General features: G+C 48.1%; 1 protein-coding gene across 1 annotated transcript in view; it reads left to right on the top strand.

Moving 5' to 3' along the window:
• LOC129330199 (insulin receptor-like) overlaps window positions 1–20,509 on the top strand; it is a 37,115-nt gene extending 16,606 nt beyond the window's left edge. Inside the window, exons 2-7 of the mRNA XM_054980193.1 lie at window positions 13,910–14,225; window positions 16,176–16,321; window positions 16,613–16,757; window positions 17,116–17,330; window positions 19,379–19,505; window positions 19,937–20,509. Of these exons, the coding sequence (XP_054836168.1) occupies window positions 13,910–14,225; window positions 16,176–16,321; window positions 16,613–16,757; window positions 17,116–17,330; window positions 19,379–19,505; window positions 19,937–20,201 (1,214 nt within the window). The 3' untranslated portion in view covers window positions 20,202–20,509. The remainder of the gene's footprint in view (window positions 1–13,909; window positions 14,226–16,175; window positions 16,322–16,612; window positions 16,758–17,115; window positions 17,331–19,378; window positions 19,506–19,936) is intronic.
• The last annotated feature ends 5,588 nt before the right edge of the window (window positions 20,510–26,097 follow it).

Here is a 26,097-nt window from a genome sequence, read left to right as displayed (position 1 = left end):
TCTCTGCATCACGCAGCAAAGGCATTGGCTAAGGGCGAGGGCGGTTCTCTTGTCAGAAGCAGTTCCTGGCCTGGATTTTGAAGGATCTGGAGCCTTTTGATTTTTTCCAGTCTCGTTTGCAGACCAAACATGACAAATGTTCTAGAATTGTGCGATTACTTCTCTTCTGGCTGCATGGGCTTCTAAATCAAGTACAAGCATACACCTTGGCTTTTTAGCAGCAGTTGCAAAAAATCTTTGGGTGAACTACCATGAGCCTACACTGAAAGGGTTGTGCAACTAGTGGATGAACTCTAAGGACAAAGTTGATGTTCTTAATGAGCTGTTGCTTAAGTTTTTAAATTTTTATTTTATCTGCACATAAGCTTCTATGAAAGATTTCCAAATATCAAAGTAAGTCCATACATAGTGGTCATCTGTATGCCATACGTTCAAATATAGATAGGTTTGTAAGGTTCTTAATCAATTGAATTATGGAAGATGGGCTTTTATCTCTCCAGTGCTGTGATATAACTCTTTTGATTACAGTAAGGGAATGGAGAGTCTGTTTTCATTGACCATTGGTTAGCTTCCAAGAACCAGGCATACAGTTTAAAAGTACAAAAGCATTCTCAAAAATCAGTCAGTATTCTAACACAAAGTTAATGTTTGTTTGTTTGTTTATAGTCTGCCTTTCTCACAAAGGTCGATAGGGTGTAAGTCTATATGATCAGCAGCTGGGGCGTTCAGTAAACAACAGAATGGGATATGGATTGCAGAAATTTGAAAAGAAGCATAAAGCCAAATACAGAGATGAAACATTGCTGAAACAAATCACAATTAATTTGACATGACATGATGTGAAAACTACCCAGTGGGAACATATCTACATCAACAGAGAGTGCCCAGTAGTATAGTCTACAGCCCCTGTTCCTTTACCAAAGCATCTCTCTGTCATTTTTACTGCCTGAGTGAAGAAGCCCTCCTGAATCATTTAGTTCGCATAGTTTGTGGAAAGCCAGGAGAGGCGGAGCTTTCCTAGCCTCTTCAGACAGGCTATTCCATAAGGGGGGAGCTACTACAAAGAATGTTACGTGTACGGGCAGCTGTAGATCACCAAGATGGGAGATGTCCTTCTTTTCCTCTGGTTCTGTCAGATGGGCTAGTAGGAGATCCTCTGTTTCTGCAAAAAACGTGCATTTGCTCCATTACAATCATGGATCTTCTGCCTCTCTGCATTTATTTATTTGTTATTTATAATCTGCTTTTCTCAATGAGATTCAAGGCAGAATACAAAGTAAAATTCAATACAATCAACTCCTGGGACATTCAATCAACAATAATAATAACTGCACTTATACCGCTCTTCTAGACAGATTAGTGCCCCCTCTGAGCGGTGAAGAGAGACAGTGTTGTTATTATCCCCACAATACAGCTGGGGAACTGGGGCTGAGAGGAGGGGCTTACCCCAGGCCACCTACTGAGCTCTTGGCAGTAGTGAGAGTCGAACTAGCAGAGTGCTGATTCACAACCACTTAACTTTGAAAATGACAGGGTATAAGTTGAAAACAAGTAGATGCTATATTGAACAAAACATACACCATTGGACATGACATAATAAATTACAGCAACAGATAGTATGCAGTAGTAAAGTCTACAGTCCTGATGGCTGTACCAACACATCTCTCTGAACTATTTCCTTACAGTACAATCTGGTCACCTGTGTATGAAAGTCTTCTTGAATAATTTGATTTTGCACAGTTTGCAGAAAGCCAGGAGGGTGGGCGCTTTCCCGACCCCCCCAGGCAGGCCATTCCATAAGGTGGGGGCCACTACAGAAAATACGCTCGTGTGAGCAGTTGTTGATTCTGCCACCTGCAGAAGGCCCTGTGCAGAGGAGCAAAACTACCATGGCAGAGCATAGGGGGGGTGGGGAGGTGGTTGCACAGATATGAGGGACCAAGGCTGTGAAGGGCTTTGAATGTGATAGCAAAGACCTTGGATTAAGCCCAAGTGAAGCCAATGGAGTGACTGCAGACTGGGAGTCATACGCCTGCTTCGCCTCACTCCCGATAATAATTGAGCTGCGGCATTCTGCGCCAACTGGAATCTCTGAGTTGACTTTGAGGGGAGAACTATGTAAGGTGCCTTACAGGAGTCAAGTCTCAGTGTTACCTTGCCTTGGATCCAGGTGGCCAGATCAGCCGTGTCAAGGTAAGAGGGCCATCTTCTGGACTATACTGAGTTTGTGGAAGGCATTTTTTTGCATTTTCTAGCAGCAGTGCTGGATCCAGTGTAACCCCTAGGCTCTTAACTGAGTCCGCAAGAGTCAGATGAACTCCACTGAAAGTGAGAAGTTCATGTCTTTCAAAGTCTTCCATCTTGTCTCAGATTTGTTTGCTTTCGGACGGTTGACAGCAGTTGTCAAGCAGTGACTTAGTACCTCTGCTTCATCACCAGGGGATTTGTAGATACAGAGCTGAGTATCACCTGCATATTGTTGACACCCAGTTCCATAGCTGCAAATGATTTCTCCTGAAGGCTTTACATAGAGATTGAATAATATGGGGAATAAGATTGCACCCTGTGGAACTCCACAAGATAACTCGCACCTTGAAGATAGCTATTCTCCAGCCTTTTGAGTCTGCTCTGTGAGGGACAGTTTAAACCAGTCCGAGATACATCCCCTGGTACCTCCTCCTGCCTCCAAACACTTCAACAGGTGGTTCAGTCTGCTGTGTCAAAGGCTGCAGGTAGATCCAGGAGAAGCAACACAGAAGCAAGCTCTTGGCTGGCTGCATCCTTTTGCATCCACTTATATATACTTGCTGCGGAAAAAATCGGAACTCAACTTCTAGTGTAATTTAGGGGGGGGTTCTTTTTTCTTTTCCTCTTAATTTTATAGATATATGTATTGTTATGTTTAGAATTGTGTTTGTTTCTTGTTCTCTATGTTTGTTGTTTATTGTGTTGTGGTGTGTAGTTTATAGTTTAAATAAAGAAAGTTTTAATACAAAAAAAGAGAGTCCAGTAGCACCTTTAAGACTAACCAACATTATCTGACGATGCATCTGACAAAGAGAGCTGTAGTTCTCGAAAGCTTATGCTACAAATGAGTTGGTTAGTCTTAAAGGTGCTACTGGACTCTTTACTATTTTGCAACTACAGACTAACACAGCTAACTCCTCTGGATCTCTGATTGACATACTGACACGGATATGGATCCAACGCTATCTAAGCCCTTCGGCTGTCCCTCCACCTGAGCTGCTGACTCAGGATCACGGTGCTTGCTTGCTGGGTGAGCGAGTAGCCCGGACTCCCCAGCTGTACTGGCTGGAACGGGCACAAAGCAGATGGGCTGGAGAATTGCCTCTGGCCAGAACATGACGCTCTCCTTGGCCTGGTGGGAGAAGAGGGGAGGAGCGTGCGTGCAGCACTTGGCAGAGTGGCAGGGCCAGGCTTTACTTACTTGCTTACTTACTTGCTTGCTTTCTTATTATGTCATCTATAGTCCGCCTTTCTCACTGAGACTCAAAGCGGATTATATAGTGTGAGATTAGTACAATCAGTATCAAGACATTTCCATACAGTGTCAAGGACATTTCCACAACATCATAGGATTTTGTAAAGATACAGCATTAGCAAGGACCCAACACAAGAGTGGAAGAATTGCTGGAACAGAATATAATCAATTCTAGGGCTGACATTAGATAACATGAAGCACAGGTAGTATATAGGAACAAGTAATATGCAAGGCAACATAGTGGTGAAGTCTATGGCCCTTAACTCATTAGCGAAGCATCTGCGACCCCCTCCCTACAATACTTTCCTTATATCTGAATAAAAAGCCTTTTTGAATAATTTGGTTTTGCATTGTTTGTGGAAAGCCAGGAGCATGGGGGTTCTCCTGACCTCCTCAGGCAGGCTGTTCCACAGCGTAGGAGCCACCACAAAGAAAGCCCATGTACGGGCTGCTGTTGATTTCACCCATGTGCAGGCGGGCACCTGCAAGAGACCCTGTACTTAAGGGGTAGTTTGCAGTGCTTCAGGTTATATTCTGGGCTTAACTAGGTTGCCTGTTTTGTTTTATTGTATTCACTTTTTTATTCTGTTTTATTTTATTCACTTACTTAAAATATTTATAGTTGGCCTTTCTCCCAAGCAGCTGGGACCTAACAGAAGGAAACCAAACCACCTAGCATCAAAAAAGAGAGAAAATCAGATAACTAAAAAAAACCAACCCAGCAAACAATCATAAAACCCTGCCCCCAAGGTAATGCAGGCAAGTGACACCAAAAACCCTCTTAAAAAGTTCTGACTTAACAGCCCCTACAAAAATACAAAAAGGATGTACTTCGTCTTAATTCATCTGGGAGATTGTCCCACAGGGCTGGATCATTCACTGAGAGAGCCTGTAATCAAGCAGTATTTATTTATTTATACCCTAATTTTCTCTCTGGTGAAGACCTAGAAGTGGCTTTACCGTATCATCCCCCTCCCAATCCATTTTATCCTCACAAGAACTCTCTGAGGAAGGTTAGCCTGTGAGGGAGTGACTGTTCTCCCTCTGAGGCGGAGGACATCTTGGGTGATTCCCACCGTCCAATCGGGGAGGCAGGAAATGACAAACCTTTCTTCCTCTTCCCTTGTAGGTGGGATCACCCTCGGTTTCCCAGTTCCTTTCCTGCCTCAGGGGAGAGCAGTAGGGTGTAGGCTGGCTCTGCTATCCTGTCCTACCTTCCCCTCATTTTTTGCTCTTCTTTATTCAACTTAAAACACCTTTCCTTGCTCAACCTCTTCCTTCCCTCTCTTCACTGGGGTGCTCTTTTTTCTTGTCCTGTGCTCTTTTTCCTTCTTACACCTGCGGAGAGGAGTCCTCTACTCACAGGGAGGCCAGGATGGCCACAAGGGAGTCATCTGACTCCGAAGACTCTTTTTTGGACAAGGCTGGAGACGGCCCCCTCGGACCCGTTCTACCAGCGGCGGGGGAAAGTCCGGTGGGAACCGACGCGCCGCGTAGGCCTGATCGGTCCCCCGGGGAAGGCTCTTCAAAGAGAGACGACCACCCTGCAACGAAGCGCCCTCGTCTGTCTTCCTCCAAGCCAGAGAGGGCAGTGCGCCGCGGAAAGCGAAGGGAGACCGGCGAGACTACGCGCGGATCGATTTCGGCGGGAACAGCGGCTAGCCGCGAATTCCCGCCAAACCGCGACAACGTGCTTCCCAACCTTCCGGCGGGAGATCTTGAGCACAGATCGGGACCCTCGTCACAGAATCGCAGCTCAGCACCTTCAGGAGTCCAAGTAAGTGACCCCCCTGACGAGCTGTCGCCCCAGATCTTAGCTGTTATCAAGAGGTCCCTTAGAGAGGAGCTTTGGGCCATCAGCCAGGGGCAGTCTTCGGATCCTGAACAATCTCAGGCCATCCCAGCCCAGCCTACTCCTCCTGGTCCTTCTCATCAGAGAAGCACCTGGCCCACCAAGGCGGCCCGCAAGCAGCCCCAAGGCCTGACCACCAACAAGGCCTCGGCCTGGCATGATGAAGATCACTCCCTCAGTGACATCTCAGAGGAGGGAGAGTTTCTGTCAGAGGAGGAGCAGGAGTCAGACCCCATCACTGCCCAACCATCCAACAGATTATTTCAGCTGGAAGATTATCAATACCTACTCTCCAAGACCCTTTCAGCCCTGGACCTCAAGGATCCAACCGAGGGAGAGGAGGAGAGAGAGGAGCCTAGGCCCACAGGCCTCAAGGCTAGGCCCAAAGGGAATAGGGAATTCTTCCCCAGGTCAGATGAGGGCCCCAAACTATTTCCTTTCCCTGAATACTTTGAGCACCAGCTCAAAGCAGAGTGGCCTACTCCAGCAGCTACAAAACAGGTGCCCAACTATATGAGAAAGTTATATGTCTTACCTAACTTTGTGGACGAGCTCTTGCAGGTGCCTGTGATTGACGCTCCGGTGGCGGCATTACAGTCTCAAGGCCTTCTCTCCGAGGATGGTCAAGGCAACATCCGAGATGGCCTGGATAAGAAAGGGGAAGCCGTGCTGAAGAGGGCCCATGAAGCAATGGCTACCTCTATCAAAGCCTCGGCCATAGCCTCCATGGTATCCACAGCCTCGGTGGTGTGGATCAGGAGGATGATCCAGCTGCTTCCAGATAACAACAGAAGGCTGTCCGAAGGAGCCAATAGGATCCTCAAAGCATCCACCTTCATGGCGGACGCCACCTTGGATGCCCTGTCCCTGACCTCGAGGGCCCTGGCGTCATCCACGGTCTCTAGACGACTGCTCTGGCTTAGGGCTTGGCCAGCCGACCTACAAGCCAAGATTATCCTAGCATCATACCCCTTCCAAGGGGGGAAGCTGTTCGGAGACCAGCTCGAAAAAATCTTGGTAGAAACCAGGGACAAGAAGAAGGCCCTCCCGAGGTCCCTAAAGTACACCTCCAGGAGGCCAAGCAATTACCAACCATTTCGCTCACATCACACGCTGGCCAGAAGCAGACAGGACCACAAGAGAGCCTGGAACCCACCCAGAGGCCAGCCCAAGCGGAACAGTTTTCACTCCAAGTTCAACAGATCTCAGGGATTCCGTGGCGGCCAACAGGAATCGGAGGATACGGGTCAGAAACCCTGACTGTCACGGCGCACCGGTGGGGGGAAGACTTCTCCTGTTCCGCCAGACCTGGGAGGACTCCAAGGCGGACGCATGGTCCTTAGAGATTGTGTCCAATGGCTACTTGATCGAGTTCGCCTCCCTTCCACCGGAACGTTTTATCCCTTCCCCTCTCAAGAAGAACCAGTCCAGAAGAAACATAACCTTGAAAGCGATCCAACACCTTTTGGAAATACATGCCATCGAACCAGTGCCTCCCGCAGAGAGGGGACGAGGGGTGTATTCGATATTCTTCACAGTCCCCAAGAGGAACGGGGACTGGCGCGCCATCCTCGACCTCAAATACATCAACCGGCACATCAAGCTCAGACGCTTTCGAATGGAAACCCTTCGATCCATCACAGAAGCCCTGCAGGAAGGGGAGTTCCTGACCTCGATAGATTTGACAGAGGCGTATCTGCACGTCCCCATTGCCGCACCGCACTGAAGGTTCCTCAGATTCAGCATCAAGGAGGGTCACTTTCAATTCAGAGCACTTCCCTTCGGCCTGTCCATGGCTCCTCGGGTATTCACGAAGCTCCTGGTGGTTCCCATTGTCAAACTACGGGAGAAAGGCATTCACGTGCACCCGTATCTGGACGGCATACTGATAAGATCCGCCTCCGAGTCCGATTCAGTCAGGGAGACAATGTTCACCATTCGATTCCTAGAGAGCCACGGCTTCTTGATAAACCACGACAAGTGCTCACTGCGTCCTTCGAAAAGACTCGAGCATCTGGGACTGACGATAGACACAAGAAAGGGCAGCTTCTTCCTCCCGGAGGACAAGAGAGCCAAGACCAGGAAGCTAGCGTCCCAGATAATCAGACAACAAGCATCTCCGCTCATGGAACTATCAAAGCTAATGGGTCTGCTCGTGGCCAGTTCAGAAGCCATCTACTGGGGCAAGTTCCATGCCAAGCCACTTCAGGCCTTCCTGCGCCCCTTCCAGTGGCAGATCGCCCAGAGATCGAGCATCAAACTTCAAGTGCCACACTCTGTGAAGGAAAGCCTGGGGTGGTGGACGATCGACGACAACCTACGCCTAGGCAAGAGTTTTCTGTCCCCGAAGCTCACCCAGCTCTTCACAGACGCCAGCCTGAGAGGCTGGGGAGCGACACTACACGGCGTCCCTGCCCAGGGGGAGTGGTCAGAGACGGAAAAGAACTTACCCATCAACGTCTTGGAGATGCGAGCAGTCTTCCTGGCACTGAAACATTTCAGGAGCTCGCTCGACCACGAACACATCCTAGTACGGACGGACAACGTCGCCACAAAAACCTACATAAACAAGCAGGGAGGGACCAAATCCTCCCGTCTACAAAGGGAAGCCCTTTGTAGATCATGACCTGGGCGGAGCTCAATCTTTCCTCCATCAGAGCGGAACACATCAGGGGGGTCCAGAATATTCACGTGGACTGGTTAAGCAGGGAGTCGCTCCACCCAGGGGAGTGGTCCCTGAAGAAGGAAGTATTTGCCTTGCTGACAGAACGCTTCGGAACGCCGGTAGTGGACCTCTTCGCCTTGCACCGGAACAATCAGGTTCCAAGATTCTACACCAGATATTTCCATCCGCAAGCGGAGGACACGGACGCGCTCACTGCGTCCTGGCCCAACTCTCTGCTGTATGCCTTTCCTCCCTTACCAGTGATCCCAAAACTGTTAAGGAAGATCAGACAGGTCAGAGCAACAGTCATCGTGATTGCTCCCTGGTGGCCCAGGCGACCGTGGTTCTCCACTCTCCAACTGTTGTCGGTCACACCACCTCTGCAGTTGCCAACTCAACCGGATCTCTTACAGCAGGGCCCGATCTGGCACCCTCATCCTCAATGGTGGGCGCTGACCGGATGGAAATTGAGAGGAACCTGTTCCAACGAGAAGGTCTTCCCTCGGGAGTCATTGACACCTTGCTAGCGTCCCAAAAGAGTTCCACCATTCGCATATATAATTGCGCCTGGAAAGCCTTCCATAGATGGTGCAGACGTAGGAAGGTGTCGCCTCTGGATCCGACAGTGCACTCCATTCTAGGTTTCCTGCAGGAAGGTCTCGACAAGGGACTGAGGCCAGCAACCCTCAGGAGACAGGTCGCCGCCATAGGATCAGTCTGGACGGACGGCAGGGGTACCTCTTTAGCGTCTCACCCGCTTGTTAGGAGGTTCCTCAGGGGGGCCACGCTGTTAAAACCACCACCGGTCCATCATTTTCCTACATGGAGACTCAACGTAGTGCTGTCCGCCTTCACCAAACCACCATTCGAACCAGTGAGAAGCGTATCCCTCAGATGGCTGAGGATCAAGACGATCTTCCTGGTCGCCATTACATCTGCACGCAGGGTATCGGAATTGAGTGCCGTTTCGTCACGTCCGGACCTGTGCATCTTTCACAAGGATAAGGTGGTTCTGAGGACAGACCCAACCTTTCTGCCTAAGGCGTACTCCATCTTCCATCGTTCTCAGGAGATCAACCTACCATCTTTCTGCCCGGATCCCAGACACCCTAGTGAACGTGAGTGGCACAATCTGGATGTGAGGAGGTCGCTCAAGATGTATCTGATCAGGACGGAGGATATTCGTCAGACGGACGCCTTATTCATCAACATCTCACAGCCTAAAAAAGGTCAGCGCATGTCCTCATCGGCGATCGCGTACAGTATTAGGTCCTGTATTACAGAAGCTGACAAGGCACAGAGGATTGAGATACCAGCGGGGATAACTGCCCACTCGACGAGAAGCGCAGCCACTAACGCAGCCCTGAGAAGGAACGCCTCTGCAGAGGATATTTGCAAGGCGGCCACATGGTCCTCCTTGACTACGTTCATCAGGCACTATCGCCTCCACACCAGTGCCTCGGCAGATGCGGCCTTCGGGAGGACAGTGCTACAACACGTAGTAGAAGATGAAGATGCAATCCCACCCAGATCGTGAGGCACTGCTTTAGGAGCACCCAAGATGTCCTCCGCCTCAGAGGGAGAACGGCCCCTTGGCTACTCACCGTGAAGGGTCCTTCTCCTCTGAGGAAAGGAGGACATCTTGCCCACCCACGATCTTCGTCATCTTGACACTCCTCTCCGCATTTGTCATACTTTGATTCTGTCTGCCTACGCAGGAGCCGGGGGGGCGCATTTTTTGCTCCCACGCTCGCCTTAACACTATGTTACCTGTTAATTCTTGCATGCCGTTCGTTGTTTACTTGTTTATGATGTTGTTTCTCCTTCACTCCAGTTGGGGTCTAGTTTTTATCTTACAAGGGACTGTGTAGTACTGCTGAGGGGAGTCACCCGAACTGGGAAACCGAGGGTGATCCCACCTACAAGGGAAGAGGAAGAAAGGTTTGTCATTTCCTGCCTCCCCGATTGGACGCTGTGAATCACCCAAGATGTCCTCCTTTCCTCAGAGGAGAAAGACCCTTCACGATGAGTAGCCAAGGGGCCGTTCCAAGGTCACTCAGCAAGTTTCCATGGCAGAGCAGGGATTCTGCTCTGGGTCTCTCACACCCTGGTCCAACACAACACCACAGCGGCCCAGTAGGGATTGGAACAACTAGCAGACGTTGTTCAGAGCCTGTGAGGGAGAGGAGAGCAGGTGTTCGGCTGCGGGAATGTCAGCAGCTGAGGTGTGGGCTGGTGTGCTTCTCTCCCCTCCTTAGTTATGATGTGAAAATGACAGAACTGTGTGCCTACAGTGGTCCCTTTTGCTGGTCTCATTAGCTGACTTGCTGTATACTTTCAGACTGGCACAGTGGCTTTCCCAAGGTTGAGGCCACATCAGAAAATAAAAGTTGTATTTGTGCCCAGGTCTTGGAATAAAGGTACAGCCCTCACAGAGAGAGACTTTGCCCCCAGGCGAGGAAAGTAAACAGGGAGACGCCATTGGGAGCTGGAGTGGAAGCCTGAGCCAAAGGCCCCCAAAGGGGAAGTGGCTGGCTAACCCGCTGCCTCAGGGAAAGCAGGCAAAGTTCCTGCTGGTGGACTCTCCCTGGGAAGTTCTTGGATCCGGGGGGGATACTGTGATTTCCAGATGCTGCATGCAGGGCATTGTTAGAACATGAACAAAAGGTGCTGATGCTAAAAGCTTGGTTGAGTTCAGATAGCAGAAGGGTACAGGAAGAGGGCGGGCGTTTTTGGCTGCCCTCAGTCCAGGAACCTTTAGAAGGGGTTCCTCTGCTCTCTTGGGCAGTATAACCATGTCCCTTACAGATCACATGAGGATCATAAATGTATTTATTTACTTAATTTATATCTTGCCTTTCTCCCCAGCGGGGACCTTAAGCACCTTGCGTTGTTTTGTCCTCCATGTAATCCTCGCAAGAACCCTGTGAGGGAGTTAGGCTGAGTGGGTGTGACTGGTCCAGCAAGCTTCTGTGGCAGAGTTGGGATTCGAACCGGGATCCTCGCATCCTAATCGGACGCTCCCCACCCTGGCTGCCTTGACTGATTTCACCGTGAGAGCAATGAGCTGGCCAAGTTTCCAAGAGTGCCTTTTCCCATGACATTTTCTTGTGTACGGGTTCTCTTCCCTTCTATATTCAGGTCTGGTTGCCCCCATCCCCGCTACTGTATCCTCCTGGCTTAACTACTTTCACTTGGTCTGAATGGAGCTGTCCATAAAGTCATCTCTGAAACTTCGTGCAAAATGTAGCAGACCTTTTAAACGAAGTAAAAAGATACTGACCCATCATCCCACCTGTTCTGAAATGACTCAGTTAGTTGCCTCTTGGTTTCCTGGCTCAGTAGAAGGTGCTGCTCTTAAAATTTTCAAGCCCTTCCCAGCATGAGGGCCGCAGTCCCTGCATACTAGTCCCAGTCCACCTAACAGCTCCTGCTCTGTCTGCCTTCTTTCAAGACTGTTTCAGGTGGGTGGTCATAGTAGAACAGCAGGATTTGAGTCCAGTGGCACCTTAGAGACCAACTAGATTTTCAGGTTGTGAACTTTTGTGAGTCAAAACCTGCCTTCATCAGATACCTGAAGAATATCTGAAGAAGGGAGCTCTGATTAGGTGGCTAGAGAAGAGCAAAGTACAGGGACCAGTGCCACCACTGCTAGACATGCATGCATGCATGCATGCATGCATACATACATACATACAGGGCTTTTTTTCAAGGGGAACGCAGTGGAACGGAATTCCGGCACCTCTTGAAAATACTCAGCAATAGTGCTTGAAAATAATATTATTTCAAAGAATCTTCCTCATTTCCCTCTTGAGAGTTCCGCCACCTCTTTTCCCAGCAAAAAAACCCTGCATACATACATATATTCATCCTACCATATCTATCCATCCTACCAGGAAGGGGAGGAGGCAAATGCCAGGTGAACTCTGGACTAAGTTGAGGATAGAATACATCTCTCTCTTTCTTTTGCTAGACACTTTCTCCTACACTATAGCCCCAACCTTCAGGAACAGCTGAGCACCAGAGGCCAGGAGGACAGCTTTTGTTCTGGCCTCAAGAAAAGCTTATGTTAGTTTTGCTCTGGTTTAGAGATATCCAAGGATTTTGAAGCCTTGAATAACAAAACTGAAATTTTTTGAGAAAAATTCAAATGTATATTGTACTTCCTTTATTATAAGCATACACTTATTTTACTGCTTTAACAATTAAAGTTTGCATCATTTGTAATGTAGCACTTTCGAGCATAATTGCAAAATTTAAAAGTCTGAATGCAAGAGCAGTTGCAAACAGACACCTTCTAAGTCCGTTGAAGTCATTATCTCAGAAAGGTGTGAGTCTGCTTTGGATTTCTCTGCTCATTTTTCATAAGCGAAATTGCACTTATAGCATGAACTGCAAACTGCTGCACCCTTTGCCCCCTCGGAACATCTACCATAGTTTTTGCCCTCCAGGCTGGTTTTGCAGTAAAGAAAAAAAGCGTTTCAACAAACAGCCTCAAATAGTTACAGCAGAGCTAGTTAGCAGCATATTCGGACACTGTTTTGAACTTTTAACAAGGAGCTATCATCATGCACAGTATTGCAAATGAATTGTGGACAAAATGAGTCATGGTTCTTGTGGGTTTTCCGGGCTGTATGGCCGTGGTCTTGGCGTTGTAGGGCCAAGCTACACATGACGAATGACACTTGAACAGCAAGTGGATTGAGTGGAGGGCAAGTGAACAGGGAGAAATACACTTGCCGTTTAAGTGTCATTCATCATGTGTAGCTTGGCCCGTAGTTCCTGACGTTTCGCCAGCAGCTGTGGCTGGCATCTTCAGAGGTGTAGCACCAAAAGACAGAGATCTCTCAGTGTCACAGAGAGTGACGTGCCTGTCTAAATAATAAATGTATACTTAAAAATACACTGAATATGTCGACAGGACGCACTGGAAGGATCATTTTTTAATACTGCAGTCTTGCATGAAAACCTTCATACTACACATTCAGTGTTAGTAAAACCTTGTCTTAAACAGCATTTCACTCATTCCAATAGAGACAATCTCTCACAGGAGTTCTGTTTGGTGCTTCCCAAACTTTCCAAACCTTCCATCAGAAGAACTAAAGAGAGGTCTGGGGCGGGGGTGGGTTGACAAGTGATATTTCTGAATTTCTCCAGCCCTTCCCATCTCCAGGCAGGCTTCCTACTGATTTATTTGAAAGCAAAGAGTTTTATCTGCCACAGAACTCTTGGGCTGCGGAGGCTTTTCTGATCTGGGCGGACGATGATGGGCATTGGGGTTGTTTGATTCCCTGCTTTGTCAGGTGCTTTACATGAGCTTCCAGAGCCCACTTTTCAGGGAGGAAAGGTGGGATATTTTAAATTAATTAATATAGTGCTGCTTACGCCCAATGCAGAACTTGGTTGGTAAAGCCTCTGGGTACGTACATACAGGGCTTTTTTCTAGCTGGAATGTGGTGGAACGGAGTTCCGGAACTTCTTGAAAATGGTCACATGGCTGGTGGCCCCGCCCCCTGATCTCCAGACAGAGGGGAGTTGAGATCGCCCTCCGCGCCGCTGAGTTATCTCAACTCCCCTCTGTCTGGAGATCAGGGGGCGGGGCCACCAGCCATGTGACCATTTTCTCCGAGGGCAACCCACTGAGTTCCACCACCTCTTTCCCCAGAAAAAAAGCCCCGCATACACAGGATTGCCCAAAGAATGATCGTAATGTGGATTAAAACTGGGGCAGCTCCTCACGCATTCATGCTTCTGTGTGGATCAGATGAGGTGACGTTGCATCTGTTCCCAGGGCTGGGCCGGGGGGAGTCCAGCTTCTGGGTTCAAAGGTGGGGCAAGGGCAACAGGTTCAAGCACTCCACCCTCCTTACTACTGCCTTTGTTTCCCCAGTGTGTCCCACCGCATGCAAGTCACAGGGCTGCACCCTGGATGACAAGTGTTGCCACTCAGAGTGCCTGGGCAACTGCCTGGAGCCCAACAATCCGGGGAAGTGTGTTGCTTGCCGGAACCTCAACCTGGAGGGCAAGTGCGTGGAGACGTGCCCTTCCGGCTACTATCGCTACAAAGGCTGGCGCTGCGTGACTTTCGACTTTTGCCAAGATCTGCACAACAAGTGTAAGATTGCCCGCCAGTCTGGGTGCCACGTCATCCACAACGGCGAATGTGTTCCTGATTGCCCCTCGGGGTACACCATGAACTCCAGCAAGTGAGTTATTTCTCATTGGTTGGCAGTCTGTATGTCAGTTCAATGCTTCTTTTCTCCATCAGCCCTATAAAATATTCTCAGAGGCAGCATCTACCAGGGACTCAGTTGCCTGTTACAGTTGGGGTAGCCTCTAGCAGCAAGAATAGGCAAAAGGGATGTTCTATGGAGAAAAGCTTGCCTTTTGGGACAGAGGTGTACACGACACATCAGAAGTAGGATCAGGAGTGGGGGAGAATGGGAAAACGGTAAAGGAAATTGCTCAGAAATCTTTCCTTTAGAATGGAGGCGGAAAAGATAGTGTTTTAACGCTGTGTTCTCAGGCCCATAGAATGTGTTCTGATAATGAAAGCTACTTTAAATCAAAGTAGCAAATAACACGTTTTATAGATCAGTGAAAATTCTGACTGTGTTCCAGGCTGGGCACTAGAGGGCGTTCCATCCCAACTGGAAATGTGAAGAGCCCAGCCAGGGTGGCCAGCACTGCCGGAACGTCAACTCATCTCAAAGAAAGGCCACCTTGTGTAAAACCAGGGCTTTTTTTCAGCTGGAACATGGTGGAACGGAGTTCCGGAAACTCTTGAAAATGGGCACATGGCTGGTGGCCCCGCCCCCTGATCTCCAGACAGAGGGGAGTGGAGAGGGCAATCTCAACTCCCCTGTGTCTGGAGATCACGGGGCGGGGCCACCAGCCATGTGACCATTTTCTCTGCGCGCAACCCACTGAGTTCCACCACCTCTTTTCCCAGAAAAAAGCCCATTGTAAGGACAGAAATGGGAAACGCTTCCAGTGCACTCTATGAAAGCAGGGGCCCCACATAATACGCTCCAGTTTAGATGAGGCTCAGGCACATGCTGGATCCTCCTGCTTTGGTGGAAGGTCTCCTGAAGATTTTAGCTGGCATTCTCAAGCATTTATTTTTTAGGATAATTGATCTGTACTAAATCTTTACACCACAGCTAACAGAAACTACGCTTGCAGTTACTTTTTAATAAAAAGTATCAAGAAAAAAGGACTGCTCTTATGTTCTTATGACAGTGGGCATTGTCTCCTTCTCTGCCTCCTCATCCTGGCACATGCCAGCCTTGCCAACCCTGCTTCATTGTTTGTTAACATCAGAAGCAGTTCTCCAAAAAAAGCAGATAATTGTTAATTCAGTTGTTTATCAGAGGGAGTTGTAGTGAATTGTATTTTCTTTGAACTTTGGTGGCTTGCTGTCCCACTGGTCCACTTGTTGGTTGCCTAATTGTATCAGAGGTTCTTGGCTCTTGAGCCTGCTGTCTGTTGTTTTGCCCTTCAGAGCAAACCAGCAGCTTCCAGAATTGGGGTTCTGCTCGGCTTGTGTGCCCACATCTGTCCATGTGGCTGGCAAGCTTGCCTGTCCACCAGGAAGCCCCCTAGGGATATATCCTCAGTTCCTGATATCAGTATGGAAGGAGAGGACAAGTGCTTCTTGTGGCCACGTTTAGTAAGGCTGTGAGCTGCTTGTTGGTCTAGAAATCGCTCTGCAGCAGTTCAGAAGTGGAAAGAACCCATAACGCAGTTTGAGAGAAGAGAGGGGTCACATTCCTGACTCCTCCTCCCTGTCAGAGGCAAAAGGGAAGAATTGCTGACTCCCTCCCCCCACTCCAGTTGTTGTGCAGGTCCCCCTTCCCTTGTCATTGAGTGATTACGCACACGTAGGATAATGCACTTTCAGTGCACTTTATCAATCGTTTGAGGTGGATTTTTTGTTCCGCACACAAAAAAATCCGTTCCAGATGATCTATAAAGAGGACTGGAAGTGCATTATCCAGCGTGTGCGGAATCACTCATGGTGAGAATGATGAGATGTGTCCTTTGTTCCCTGTTGTCATAGGAAAGCTGTGGTGGAGGGCAGGGTTGAGATGGGTACAGGAGGCACTTGCTGAGTGCCTAAACCTCCCCCCCCCCCGCCCCTCCATGTTTTCCAGCCTTCACTGCACTCCCTGTGCAGGGCCCTGTCCCAAAGTTTGTGACTTCACCAATCCGAAGATGGTTGACTCTGTGACTGCCGCACAGGAGCTACGAGGCTGTACTGTTGTAAATGGGAGCCTGGTCATCAATATCCGTGGAGGATGTGAGTGTTGCCGTGTCCCATTTGTATGGCTGCCCAGGGGGATTGGCAGCAAAGGGCGAAAGAGGGTGCCTGATTTGGGGGAAGGGATACTAGGGCCTGGTCTGGGCATACCTGGGTTAGGGGCCCCTGAAGCTAGTTGCAAAGAAAGGGGATTAATTATTCTGTTTGACATCAAGTCAAATTAGTGGTGGGTTCAAATTAGAATGCTGGGTTCAAGTTGGGGGAACTTGGGACAGAATCTTTTGGCTCTCCCTGGTACCTGGATCCGTTTCTCATGTTTTGCCTCCTCAGGCAACATCGCAGCAGAGCTGGAATCCAACCTGGGTTTGATAGAAGAAATCACTGGCTACTTGAAAATCCGTCGCTCCTACGCCCTGGTCTCCCTCTCCTTTTTCCGCAAACTCCATCTGATTAGAGGGCATACTTTAGAAGCTGGGTGAGTTTGCCTTGAGGGATACCTTCATTTAACCTGACCTTTGCAGAGGAGTCTGAGAATACTAGAAAAAGACCTGTCACTTCTATAAAGCTTCATCTTTCTAAGCAGGGCCAGTACAGAGGAAAACCTCTGGGGAGGCGGGGGAGGGGGAAGTAGGGTCAAAGAGCTTGTTTTCCTTTGCAACTAAACTTGGGTCTCTTGCCTGCTGGATTTTTTTGCTGGAAGCCTGGGGCACTAACTAGCCAGTCGACTGTGCTCCAGAAATGGACAGCTGCCATCCCTTCCCTGCTTCTGTTTTATAGGACATTTGTCTGGGTCCAGAGCAGAGTAGTTGAAAATTGACCGTCTTTTCTTGCAGGAACTATTCCTTCTATGCCTTGGACAACCAGAATCTCCGTCAGCTCTGGGACTGGAGCAAGCACAACCTCACAATTGCCCAGGGGAAGCTCTTCTTCCATTACAATCCCAAATTGTGCCTCTCGGAGATCCACAAGATGGAGGATATCTCTGGGACAAAGGGGCGGCAGGAGAAGAATGACATCGGCCTCAAGACAAATGGCGACCAGGCTTCTTGTAAGGGCTTTGTGGCTTGAATGCAAGAAGGGGCTCAGAGGGGGCAAGAAAAGCAGGCCAGCAGAACGCTCACAAGAGGCAGCCGGCTGAGCTTAACTGCTGCAGAGGGCAAGGCGCTCTGTTCAAGCTCAGGGGCATTCCTTGGAACTTGTACGTCCTCGGGCAGGACCTAATTGGGGCAGGTGCTGATTCTGCAATAATAGTCTGAATTATGATATTCTTAATAGAGCTGCCACCTAGTTATAAAAACCATATTCAGTCTTACAAGTTCTACGCATCTTGCATTAGCTCAAATGGCATGCCAGGGAAACCCTTCATCCCAAAGAGCTTTGTGTTGCAGCAGGCACCATCTTGGAAGAGGCGTGCTCCCTTCTGTCTTGGGATGGCGTGCTTCTTCCAAGATAAGCCTCCTGTGCTGGGTGCAGAATCTGTCTGCCATCTCAGCCCTAAGAGGTGGGGTCAAGGATCGGCAGGCCTGGCCTTGTGTCTGTGTGTTTTGTTTTGAAGCAGCGAAGAGAAGGGCTGGCGGTGCTGTCCTGCTCTTCGCATGTGTTGCATTGCTTTTGTTTTCTGAGCGTAGCCAAGTCAAGCCATTAAGTTGGAAACATCCTGTTTGTGTTGATCCTTGTTCGTTCAGTTCAGCAAAGCAAACCCATTCCTCTCTTTCACCCAGGGCCGGTTTGGCTTGCTACCTTGCCGTTTGGCCACTTTTCGTTCTCTAAAGAAAGTAGGACATGCCATACACAAGGATATGTACACTTCTCTCCTCGCCACCCCACTAAGAAATTCAACTGAAATCCAATCCTTTGAAATGTCCTCTGCTTTAGGTTTCCATCACCCATCGCTCTTGGTGGACTCCTGGGCCGCTGTCCGTTTGTCCGTGTGCTCTCCTGTGGCCTCCTTTGCAGAGCCTGCCCTGACGAGTGGTGGGATGAGGAGGGGCCAGGGTGGATAAAAATCAATGATTTTTTTAAAAGAAATAAAAAAAATCGGATTTTTTTTTATTTAAATCGGATTTTTTTGATTTAAATCGGATTTTTTTAAATAAAATGCTTTTTGAGGAAAATATATTACCATCCAAAGGTTATTCCATCATGAAATAAAGATGAGTTTTTAATTATGTAGAATAAGGATGTATATGTTTAATTTTTTTGGTAAATAAATTCCATTAATCCATTCACAATGTCATGCTCTTCCAGAGGTTTTTGTAAGGTTATTGGGCAGTTTCTCTGCCTACAAGATATTATCACAGATGCTTGGTTTTGCAGTTCTCAAAACTGAATTTGTGTTAGCTCAGCAGAGATCACATGCCTCTTCTTCACAGCAAAAATGTTATAACATGAACAGAGTTGAGAAAAAGACCTTAATCCTATTGTTCTACAAACCTATGAAGACAGAATCAACCCCTCCAGTGCTAAGTTTCAGGAAGTTCAGTGAATAGAAACAATATTTTTCTGATTGTTTGGAGTGGAATAGATCTGCACAAGAAGAAACTAAGTGTGAGGAGGGAGGGGCAAGCAGTACAAAATGAAAGTGAAACTTTTTGAGCACAATACTGCACAAGTCTTTGGATCTTTTGTGTGTATGACCTGAGGTTTATCACATTCTTTCCTTGGAGGAAAAAACCTATAATGGCAGCAGGCCGTAAAAGAGACCCAGTTTGGGAATACTTGGTTCCTTTACCTATCGGTAAGGCAGGCATCTACTTGCATATTAAAGTTATACCAGCAAGAATTAGTCTTTATGTAGAAAACTATGATTTAAATCAAGCCTTAATGACTAGTGATTTAAATCGTGATTTAAATCAGTTTGATTTAAATCAAATCCACCCTGGGAGGGGCCGTTCCAGATCCTCCCCTCCCCCACCCATTTGCTACTGCTGCTGCTCTACCATTTCCTTCCTTCCCAGGAGCTCGCATAGCTCCATCTCTGAGAGTCCTACAGGTTATAAGGCTGGCCTTTCCTGACCCCAGAGAGGCAGTTGTCTTCCTTGTGCGGCTGCGTCCTCTGTGTGTGTGCTAATACAAATCTTGTGTCCCCTTCTGCAGGCGAGAACGAGGTGCTGAAATTTTCCTATATAAAAACATACAGCGACAAGATTGTGCTAAAGTGGGAGCCCTACTGGCCACAAGACTACCGTGATCTCCTTGGATTCATGCTCTTCTATAAGGAAGCGTGAGTAAATTGAATCCTTGTGGAGGTTAGAACTTCCAGACATCTTGGTAATGTGGCTGAGAAGATGGGGGCTGAAGAGGGGCCCGCATTGCCATAATTCCCCACTCCCAGGAAGCCACATAGTTGAAGTCTTCCTGAGAGAATGAGGGCACGGGCGGCCTGCCGAAGGGTGCCGTCAGGGGGAAGAGAAGTGGCAAATAAGTTGAGCAACATGTAATCTGTTGCGGGGAGGGCAGCCCTGTAGGTCAGCAGCTAGTCTGACCTGGGAAAAAGAGCCCTTCTCCTCTCCACATCTCTGGACATCGCAGATTTCACCCAGAGCGTAGTGAGGGTAGCAGCCATTCCCCTCTCAAATCACTAGGACGTGTTCAGATGCATGTTGCCTTTTTTGCACTAATGTTCCTTCCTCATTCTCTTGCTTCTGGGGCCAGTCCCTTTCAGAACGTGACGGAGTTTGATGGCCAGGATGTCTGTGGCTCCAACAGCTGGACGGTGGTGGATGTTGATCCTCCTCCACGGTCAGGGCACCCAGGGTGGCTGCTGCGGCACCCAGGGTGGCTGCTACGGAACCTAAAGCCCTGGACTCAGTACGCCATCTTTGTGAAGACGTTGGTCACCTATTCTGATGAGCGCAAGAACTATGGGGCCAAGAGCGAAATCATCTACATTCAGACCAACGCCTCCAGTGAGCCTTGATGCCTGGGATGAGGTGTAGCATGAGAAGAGACCTTCCAGGGTCAAAGGATGCTTAGCCTTTATATGCACTAATGCCAGAGGGTATTTGTTAGGTCTGCTACCAGGGTGGATAAAAATCAATGATTTTTTTTTATTTAAATCGGATTTTGATTTAAATCGATTTTTTTAAATAAAATGCTTTTTGAGTAAAATATATTACCATCCAAAAGTTATTCCATCATGAAATAAAGATGAGTTTTTAATTATGTAGAATAAGGCTGTATATGTTTAATTTTTTTGGTAAATAAATTCCATTAATCCATTCACAATGTCATACTCTTCCAGATGTTTTTGTAAGATTATTGGGCAGTTTCTCTGCCTACAAGATATTATCACAGATGCTTGGTTTTGAAGTTCTCAAAACTGAATTTGTGTCAGCTCAGCAGAGATCACATGCCTCTTCTTCACAGCAAAAATGTTATAACATGAACAGAGTTAAGAAAAAGACCTTAATCCTATTGTTCTACAAACCTATGAAGACAGAATCAACCCCTCCAGTGCTAAGTTTCAAGAAGTTCAGTGAATAGAAACAATATTTTTCTGATTGTTTGGAGTGGAATAGATCTGCACAAGAAGAAACTAAGTGTGAGGAGGGAGGGGCAAGCAGTACAAAATGAAAGTGAAACTTTTTGAGCACAATACTGCACAAGTCTTTGGATCTTTTGTGTGTATGACCTGAGGTTTATCACATTCTCCAGTGGTCCTAGGAGTGGGGCAGTCCTTACTTTTGGGATATAGCTCCTCCACTCTGAAGGCAGGGTCAGTCAGCTGATTTTGATCCTGGAGAGGAGGGGCTTGTCCCTGGAATCACCAGTTTTTCTGGCCCTGCCATCCAAGCAGGATGTCTTTAGCAACGCTCTGCAGAGCGCAGTGATCCTGGTGAAGAAGAAACTGCCAGAGATGAGCCAGGCGTGGTGGAGCATGCCTGTAATCCCAGTACTCAGGGAGGCCAAGGCCACAGGCAGTGAGGAGCTCTCAGGGGAAAGGAAAGGTCCTACAGCCTACCACACCCCCATTTCGCTCGGAGCGACAGCGAGCATTAGAGCCAACAGCCCTAGGTTGCTCCTAGGTTCCAAGGCCACAACCGTAAAACTCCACCAAGGTTCCCCACCTTCGGGTTGGAAGGAACCCCACCCCCTCAGATGGCCAGAGGGTGCGGTGTTTGAGTCCGCGGTAGCCTGTTGTAGAGACCGATATTATCGGGAACTCCCTCAGGTTTGGAAGGAGCAGCCCCCAGCAGCAGCAGCAGAGGACCTGCTCCAACCCCAGCAGCCCCAACTGAACCGTGGTAAGACTGATCCTGCGGGTAATGGGGGCAGCGAAAGGAAGGAGGGAGGAGAAAAGAGTAGCAGAAGCCTCAGAGCCAGCTCGCCCTAAATAAAAGGGAGCCCTCCTTTATTTCTCTTTCCTTTCAGCTGGGACTTGTGAGGTATGCTTTCACTTTCATTTCTCCTTTTGGAGGGAAAATTTCTGTGGGCAGAATGTCAGGAAAGGCAGGCCTAGCTACCTCCCAGGCCTCAAAGAGCGTAAGCCTGCGGCTGAGACTTTCCAAACTCCCAGGCCTCAGCCCCTTTTAGGCCTTTTCAACAGGCCAGTGAAAAAGAAATGTCCAAGGGCCTAGATGGCAGAATGTCAGGAAAGGCAGGCCTAGCCCTCCCAGGCCTCTAAAAGTGCAAGCCTGCAGCCTAGACTTTCCAATCCCAAGCCTCAGCCTCTTGTAGGCCTCTCAATAGGCCAGTGAAAGAGAAAAAGCCCAAGGGCCTGGACCCGTCAGGCAAGAATGCCTGGAAAATTTTCTGCTGGTGGTAGGTCAGCAAAGGCAGGCCTAGCCTCCTTCCAGGCCTCAGAGAGTGCAAGCCTGTGGCCTAAACTTGCCCAGTTCCCAGGCCTCGGCCTACTCCCGGGCGTCTCAAGCGACTAGTGAAAGGAAGAAGGTCTGGAGTTTGCATGCACCAGGCAAGAAAGCCTGTAATGAGTTGCTGTAATGTAGTGGTTAAGTGCTGGGCCCTGCTGGTTCGAGTCTCATAATTACTTGAACTCGGTGGCTGACCTTGGGTAAAAGTTTCAATTACCTAGCAGTTCTGGGGGAATGATGATGATTCTGACCTTATCACAGCCCCTGACTGTGATAAGGTCCAGGCAAGCCAGATCTCATCAGATCTCAGTACCTCAGCAGGGTTGGCCTTGGTTAGCAATTGGATGGGAGACCTCCAAAAAAGACCAGTGTTGCAGATGCAACTATGACTGGATGACTTTTTCTACCACTAAAAAAAAAAATTTTTTTTTAAAAAGTTGCATGCCCCCTATTTACATAGTCGCAGCCATAGTTACTTTTTAACAAATGAACTGGCATGGCCCAGGATGAAATAAGGGATTCAAAGAGGTCCTGAAAGCACACCAATAAATACTAGACTCTCAGATGGGTAAGAGAGGCATTCCAGTATGGGAGTCTGACTCCAGATAGGTAAAGGGGTGCCTCTTTCCCAGATTAAAGAGGAGGCAAGGGCCATTAAGAGCACAGATCTCGGTTAAGCCTTCAGCCTGAGGACCCTGAGCTATTAGTTTTCTCCCTCAGCCAAGAAGAAAGGGGATCTGTTAAAAGAAGGGAAAATTCCCTAGCAGGTCTTCCTCAGGAGCTGTATCCTAGAAAGCTCCCTAAGGTGATGAGGATCCTGGAGTCTTCTCCCTTAAGGACTAAGGGGTTGGAGAGAATCCTCTCTAGAATCAGCAATAATCCCATCAGGGATTCCCTTCCAGTAGTCTCACATACTTGTAGAAGTCTAAGAGGAACACTTTGGCAAAACTAACTACTCTTATTTCCTCTCCCCCCCAAGTCTTATATGTTAGTTCCAGGGGTTACTGAGAGGATCAAGCTGCCATTGGTGGATGATCTGGTAACCAGCCTGCCATCTAATCCTGTGTTGCCCATTGACAAGGATTCCAGCCTCATGTGGTTTCAACTGGCTGTGCGCAGAAAATTGGAAGTTTCCGCTACATCCTTCAGAGCATCGGTGGCAGCTCCACTCCTTCCTAGAGTCACATTCTCTCGGGTCTCAGACCTGGCTGCAGTGAACAGTAAACTCCTGCCAAAGAGCAAAACTAAGAAAATAGCCCCGGCAATATGCTATGCTGTGGTCAACAAGGATCATGGTTTTCAGGAAACCAGGCACAACACTGAGCTTAGAAATTGGAACGTGGACCATTTGCCCCAAAGCCAAAGTAACCGTGGTTCCTTTCAAAGATGTGAACCTGTCTGGAGAAACTGTAAATAAAGGAAAGCAGACCAGACATTGAGAGGAGGGTAGTACCTTCTCCCTCAACAAATACTAAAGGGCCAAAGAAGGGAACTCAATGTGTCTACACCAAGGCAGCAGGCGTGGTGGTGTTTGGGGGATGCTTACAATATTTGACAAACCCTTGGCAGCTCATAATAAGAAACAGGCTGATAATGTGATCAGTGGAATTCAATTCTGTTCCACCTGGTCCCTTTTCCCCTAGATCCAAAGGAATTTGGTCAAATAAAATAGACGCCTAGGAACAAGAAGGTGGGAATGGAAAGGGTAAAATTTGTCATGACTGCCATTCAGAAGGGAGATTGTCTGGCTTCCATCGATCTCTCAGAGGCACTTCCAACATTGGGCCTTTCCTCTGAGCTGAAAACGCCACCTATGGTGTTCTTCAGAATCCTAGTATCACTGATAACATGGCTAGGCCACAGAGAGTGGCTCCTTCCCCATATCCAAATGACATCTTGATCTGCAGAAATGCCTGTTGCCATATTTTGGGGTGTTAGATCACAAGAGGTCCAAGATAGTTGAACTGCCAGAGATCCTCAAACAGGAAAACAACCAGTGGCTGTACCTCATTCAGTCCCACGCTGGTGTCCCACTCAAGGAACCAGAGAGAACAGTGATGACTATGGACATGTCTTTGGGGATGGGGATCCCATACCCAAGGGAGAGTGACATAGGGCATCTGACTGAAGGACAAATGATCAACAGGGTAAACCCTTTGGAACTTGGAGCCATCAGACATGGTATGGTGGAATCTCAGAGGACAACTCTGAGGCAGACTGGCTAAGCCAGAGAGTGATGAACCAAACAGAATGGATGCTATCCAGAGAGATTTCCCCAACTGGTCTATCACAGTTTTCAACAAGGCGCAAGGAGAAGAAACCCTCAAACCATAGGGATAGATGACGTGAGCAGCAAGCTGCCTTCACACGTCCTGTATGTCTTCCACAGTACAGCTATTGCACAGAGCTGTTCAGAAGATCACACAGTAAAGTGCAGAAGTGATGCAGCAGCCTTCAGGTCCAGAAAGATATAGTCTCAAAACCTGAAGAATCTTTCAAGCATTGATCCCTGGCACCTCCATTGCAGGAGGGCTCATTGATGCAGGGATCAATACGACGCCCCTAACCAGCTCTGACAAGCCTCACAGTGTGGAGGTTGAACACAAACAGCTAATAGGGTTGGACTAAACAGAAGGCATGATTGGTACTATGCTAATCTCCAGGAAGAGTTCCAGAGAGTCTAAAAATTCCTGCCAAGTTCTCAGAAGAGTGCATGGATAGGGTCATGTAATCTTTTGGGGCTAATTAGGGAGTTACTATCCTTTCTTCAAGAGGGGTTGAAGAAAAGTCTTAATACCAACACCCTTAGACAACAGGTAGTGACCAATTAGGGGTTCTAAGAAGGGACGTTCCCTTATATATCACCTTCATGGCAGTGGATTCTAAAAGGGGACCTCATTGTAGAATCTTCCAAGGATTCGCTGGTTTTCCCCACGTGAAATCTTAATCTGGTATTGAGAGCATTATACAAAAGATGCCTTGAGCCTATGACCTCATGTCCCCTAAAGGAACTGACCTTTAAAACCATCTTTCAGATGCGAATAAAAATCAGCTAGACAAGTGTCAGAATGGCAGGCACTAGCAGTAGATAGAGAGCCATGCTCTTTCCTCCAAAATGGTAGAGCAAATTATGAACAAAAACAACTTTCTTTCAAAGGTGAACTTCATGTTTTCATAGGACAGGAGAGATAGTACTTACCTCCTTCTAATCTAATCCAAAGCACAGGAAGAAAACGAATACATAAATAAATCTCACTACTTTGATATATGTAGAGATGTGAGATTCCACTTGGGCAGGACTAAACAGTGTTTCAGAAGAGTGTCCTTTTCTTGGCTAAGTAGGTAAAGCAGAGGGTACATAATTCTGGCATGTCAAGCTAGAGGTCTGGAGATGCCCATAGATGTCAGGGCGCTCTCACTAAGGGAAACAGCGACACAGGCAACCTATAAATCCTTTAGTCATTAGAAATGATCGATAAGGTGGTCTTCCCAATAATTGTGTAAGATAAGTTGTCTTCCCCAGAGACAACCTTTAGCAGGAGGGTACTAATACACACCCTCTAGACCTGGAAGCCGGACTACCCACCCTGGGGTACACTGCTCTTGTATGTCCCAAAAGTAAGGACTGCCCCACTCCTAGGACCACCGGAGAATGGAAGATTTGTATTCACTTACCTTGAAGCTTCCTTTCTCGGTGGTCCAGGAGTGGGGCAGTCCTGCCCACCCGAGTTTCTTGCAGGACGGCTTCTAGGATTGGATGAAGAGTTAGGACGATAGTCTTCCTCCCAGTGGATTCAAGGGAGGGATCTTTCTATTTAAAAAAAAAATTGAGGGGAGTTATTATTTTCCCTTCTGGTATCATGATGGGGAGTCAGGGCTTGGGAACAGACTGGTGATTCCAGGGACAAGCCCCTCCCCTCCAGGATCAAAATCAGCTGACTGACCCTGCCTTCGGAGAGGAGGAGCTATATCCCAAAAGTAAGGACTGCCCCACTCCTGGAC

This window comes from Eublepharis macularius, chromosome 5, assembly GCF_028583425.1.
Source record: "Eublepharis macularius isolate TG4126 chromosome 5, MPM_Emac_v1.0, whole genome shotgun sequence".
In the NCBI taxonomy this organism is placed as follows: domain Eukaryota; kingdom Metazoa; phylum Chordata; class Lepidosauria; order Squamata; family Eublepharidae; genus Eublepharis; species Eublepharis macularius.
The sequence above is the reverse complement of the archived record's forward strand: the minus strand, read 5'-3'. Positions and strand labels throughout refer to the sequence as shown.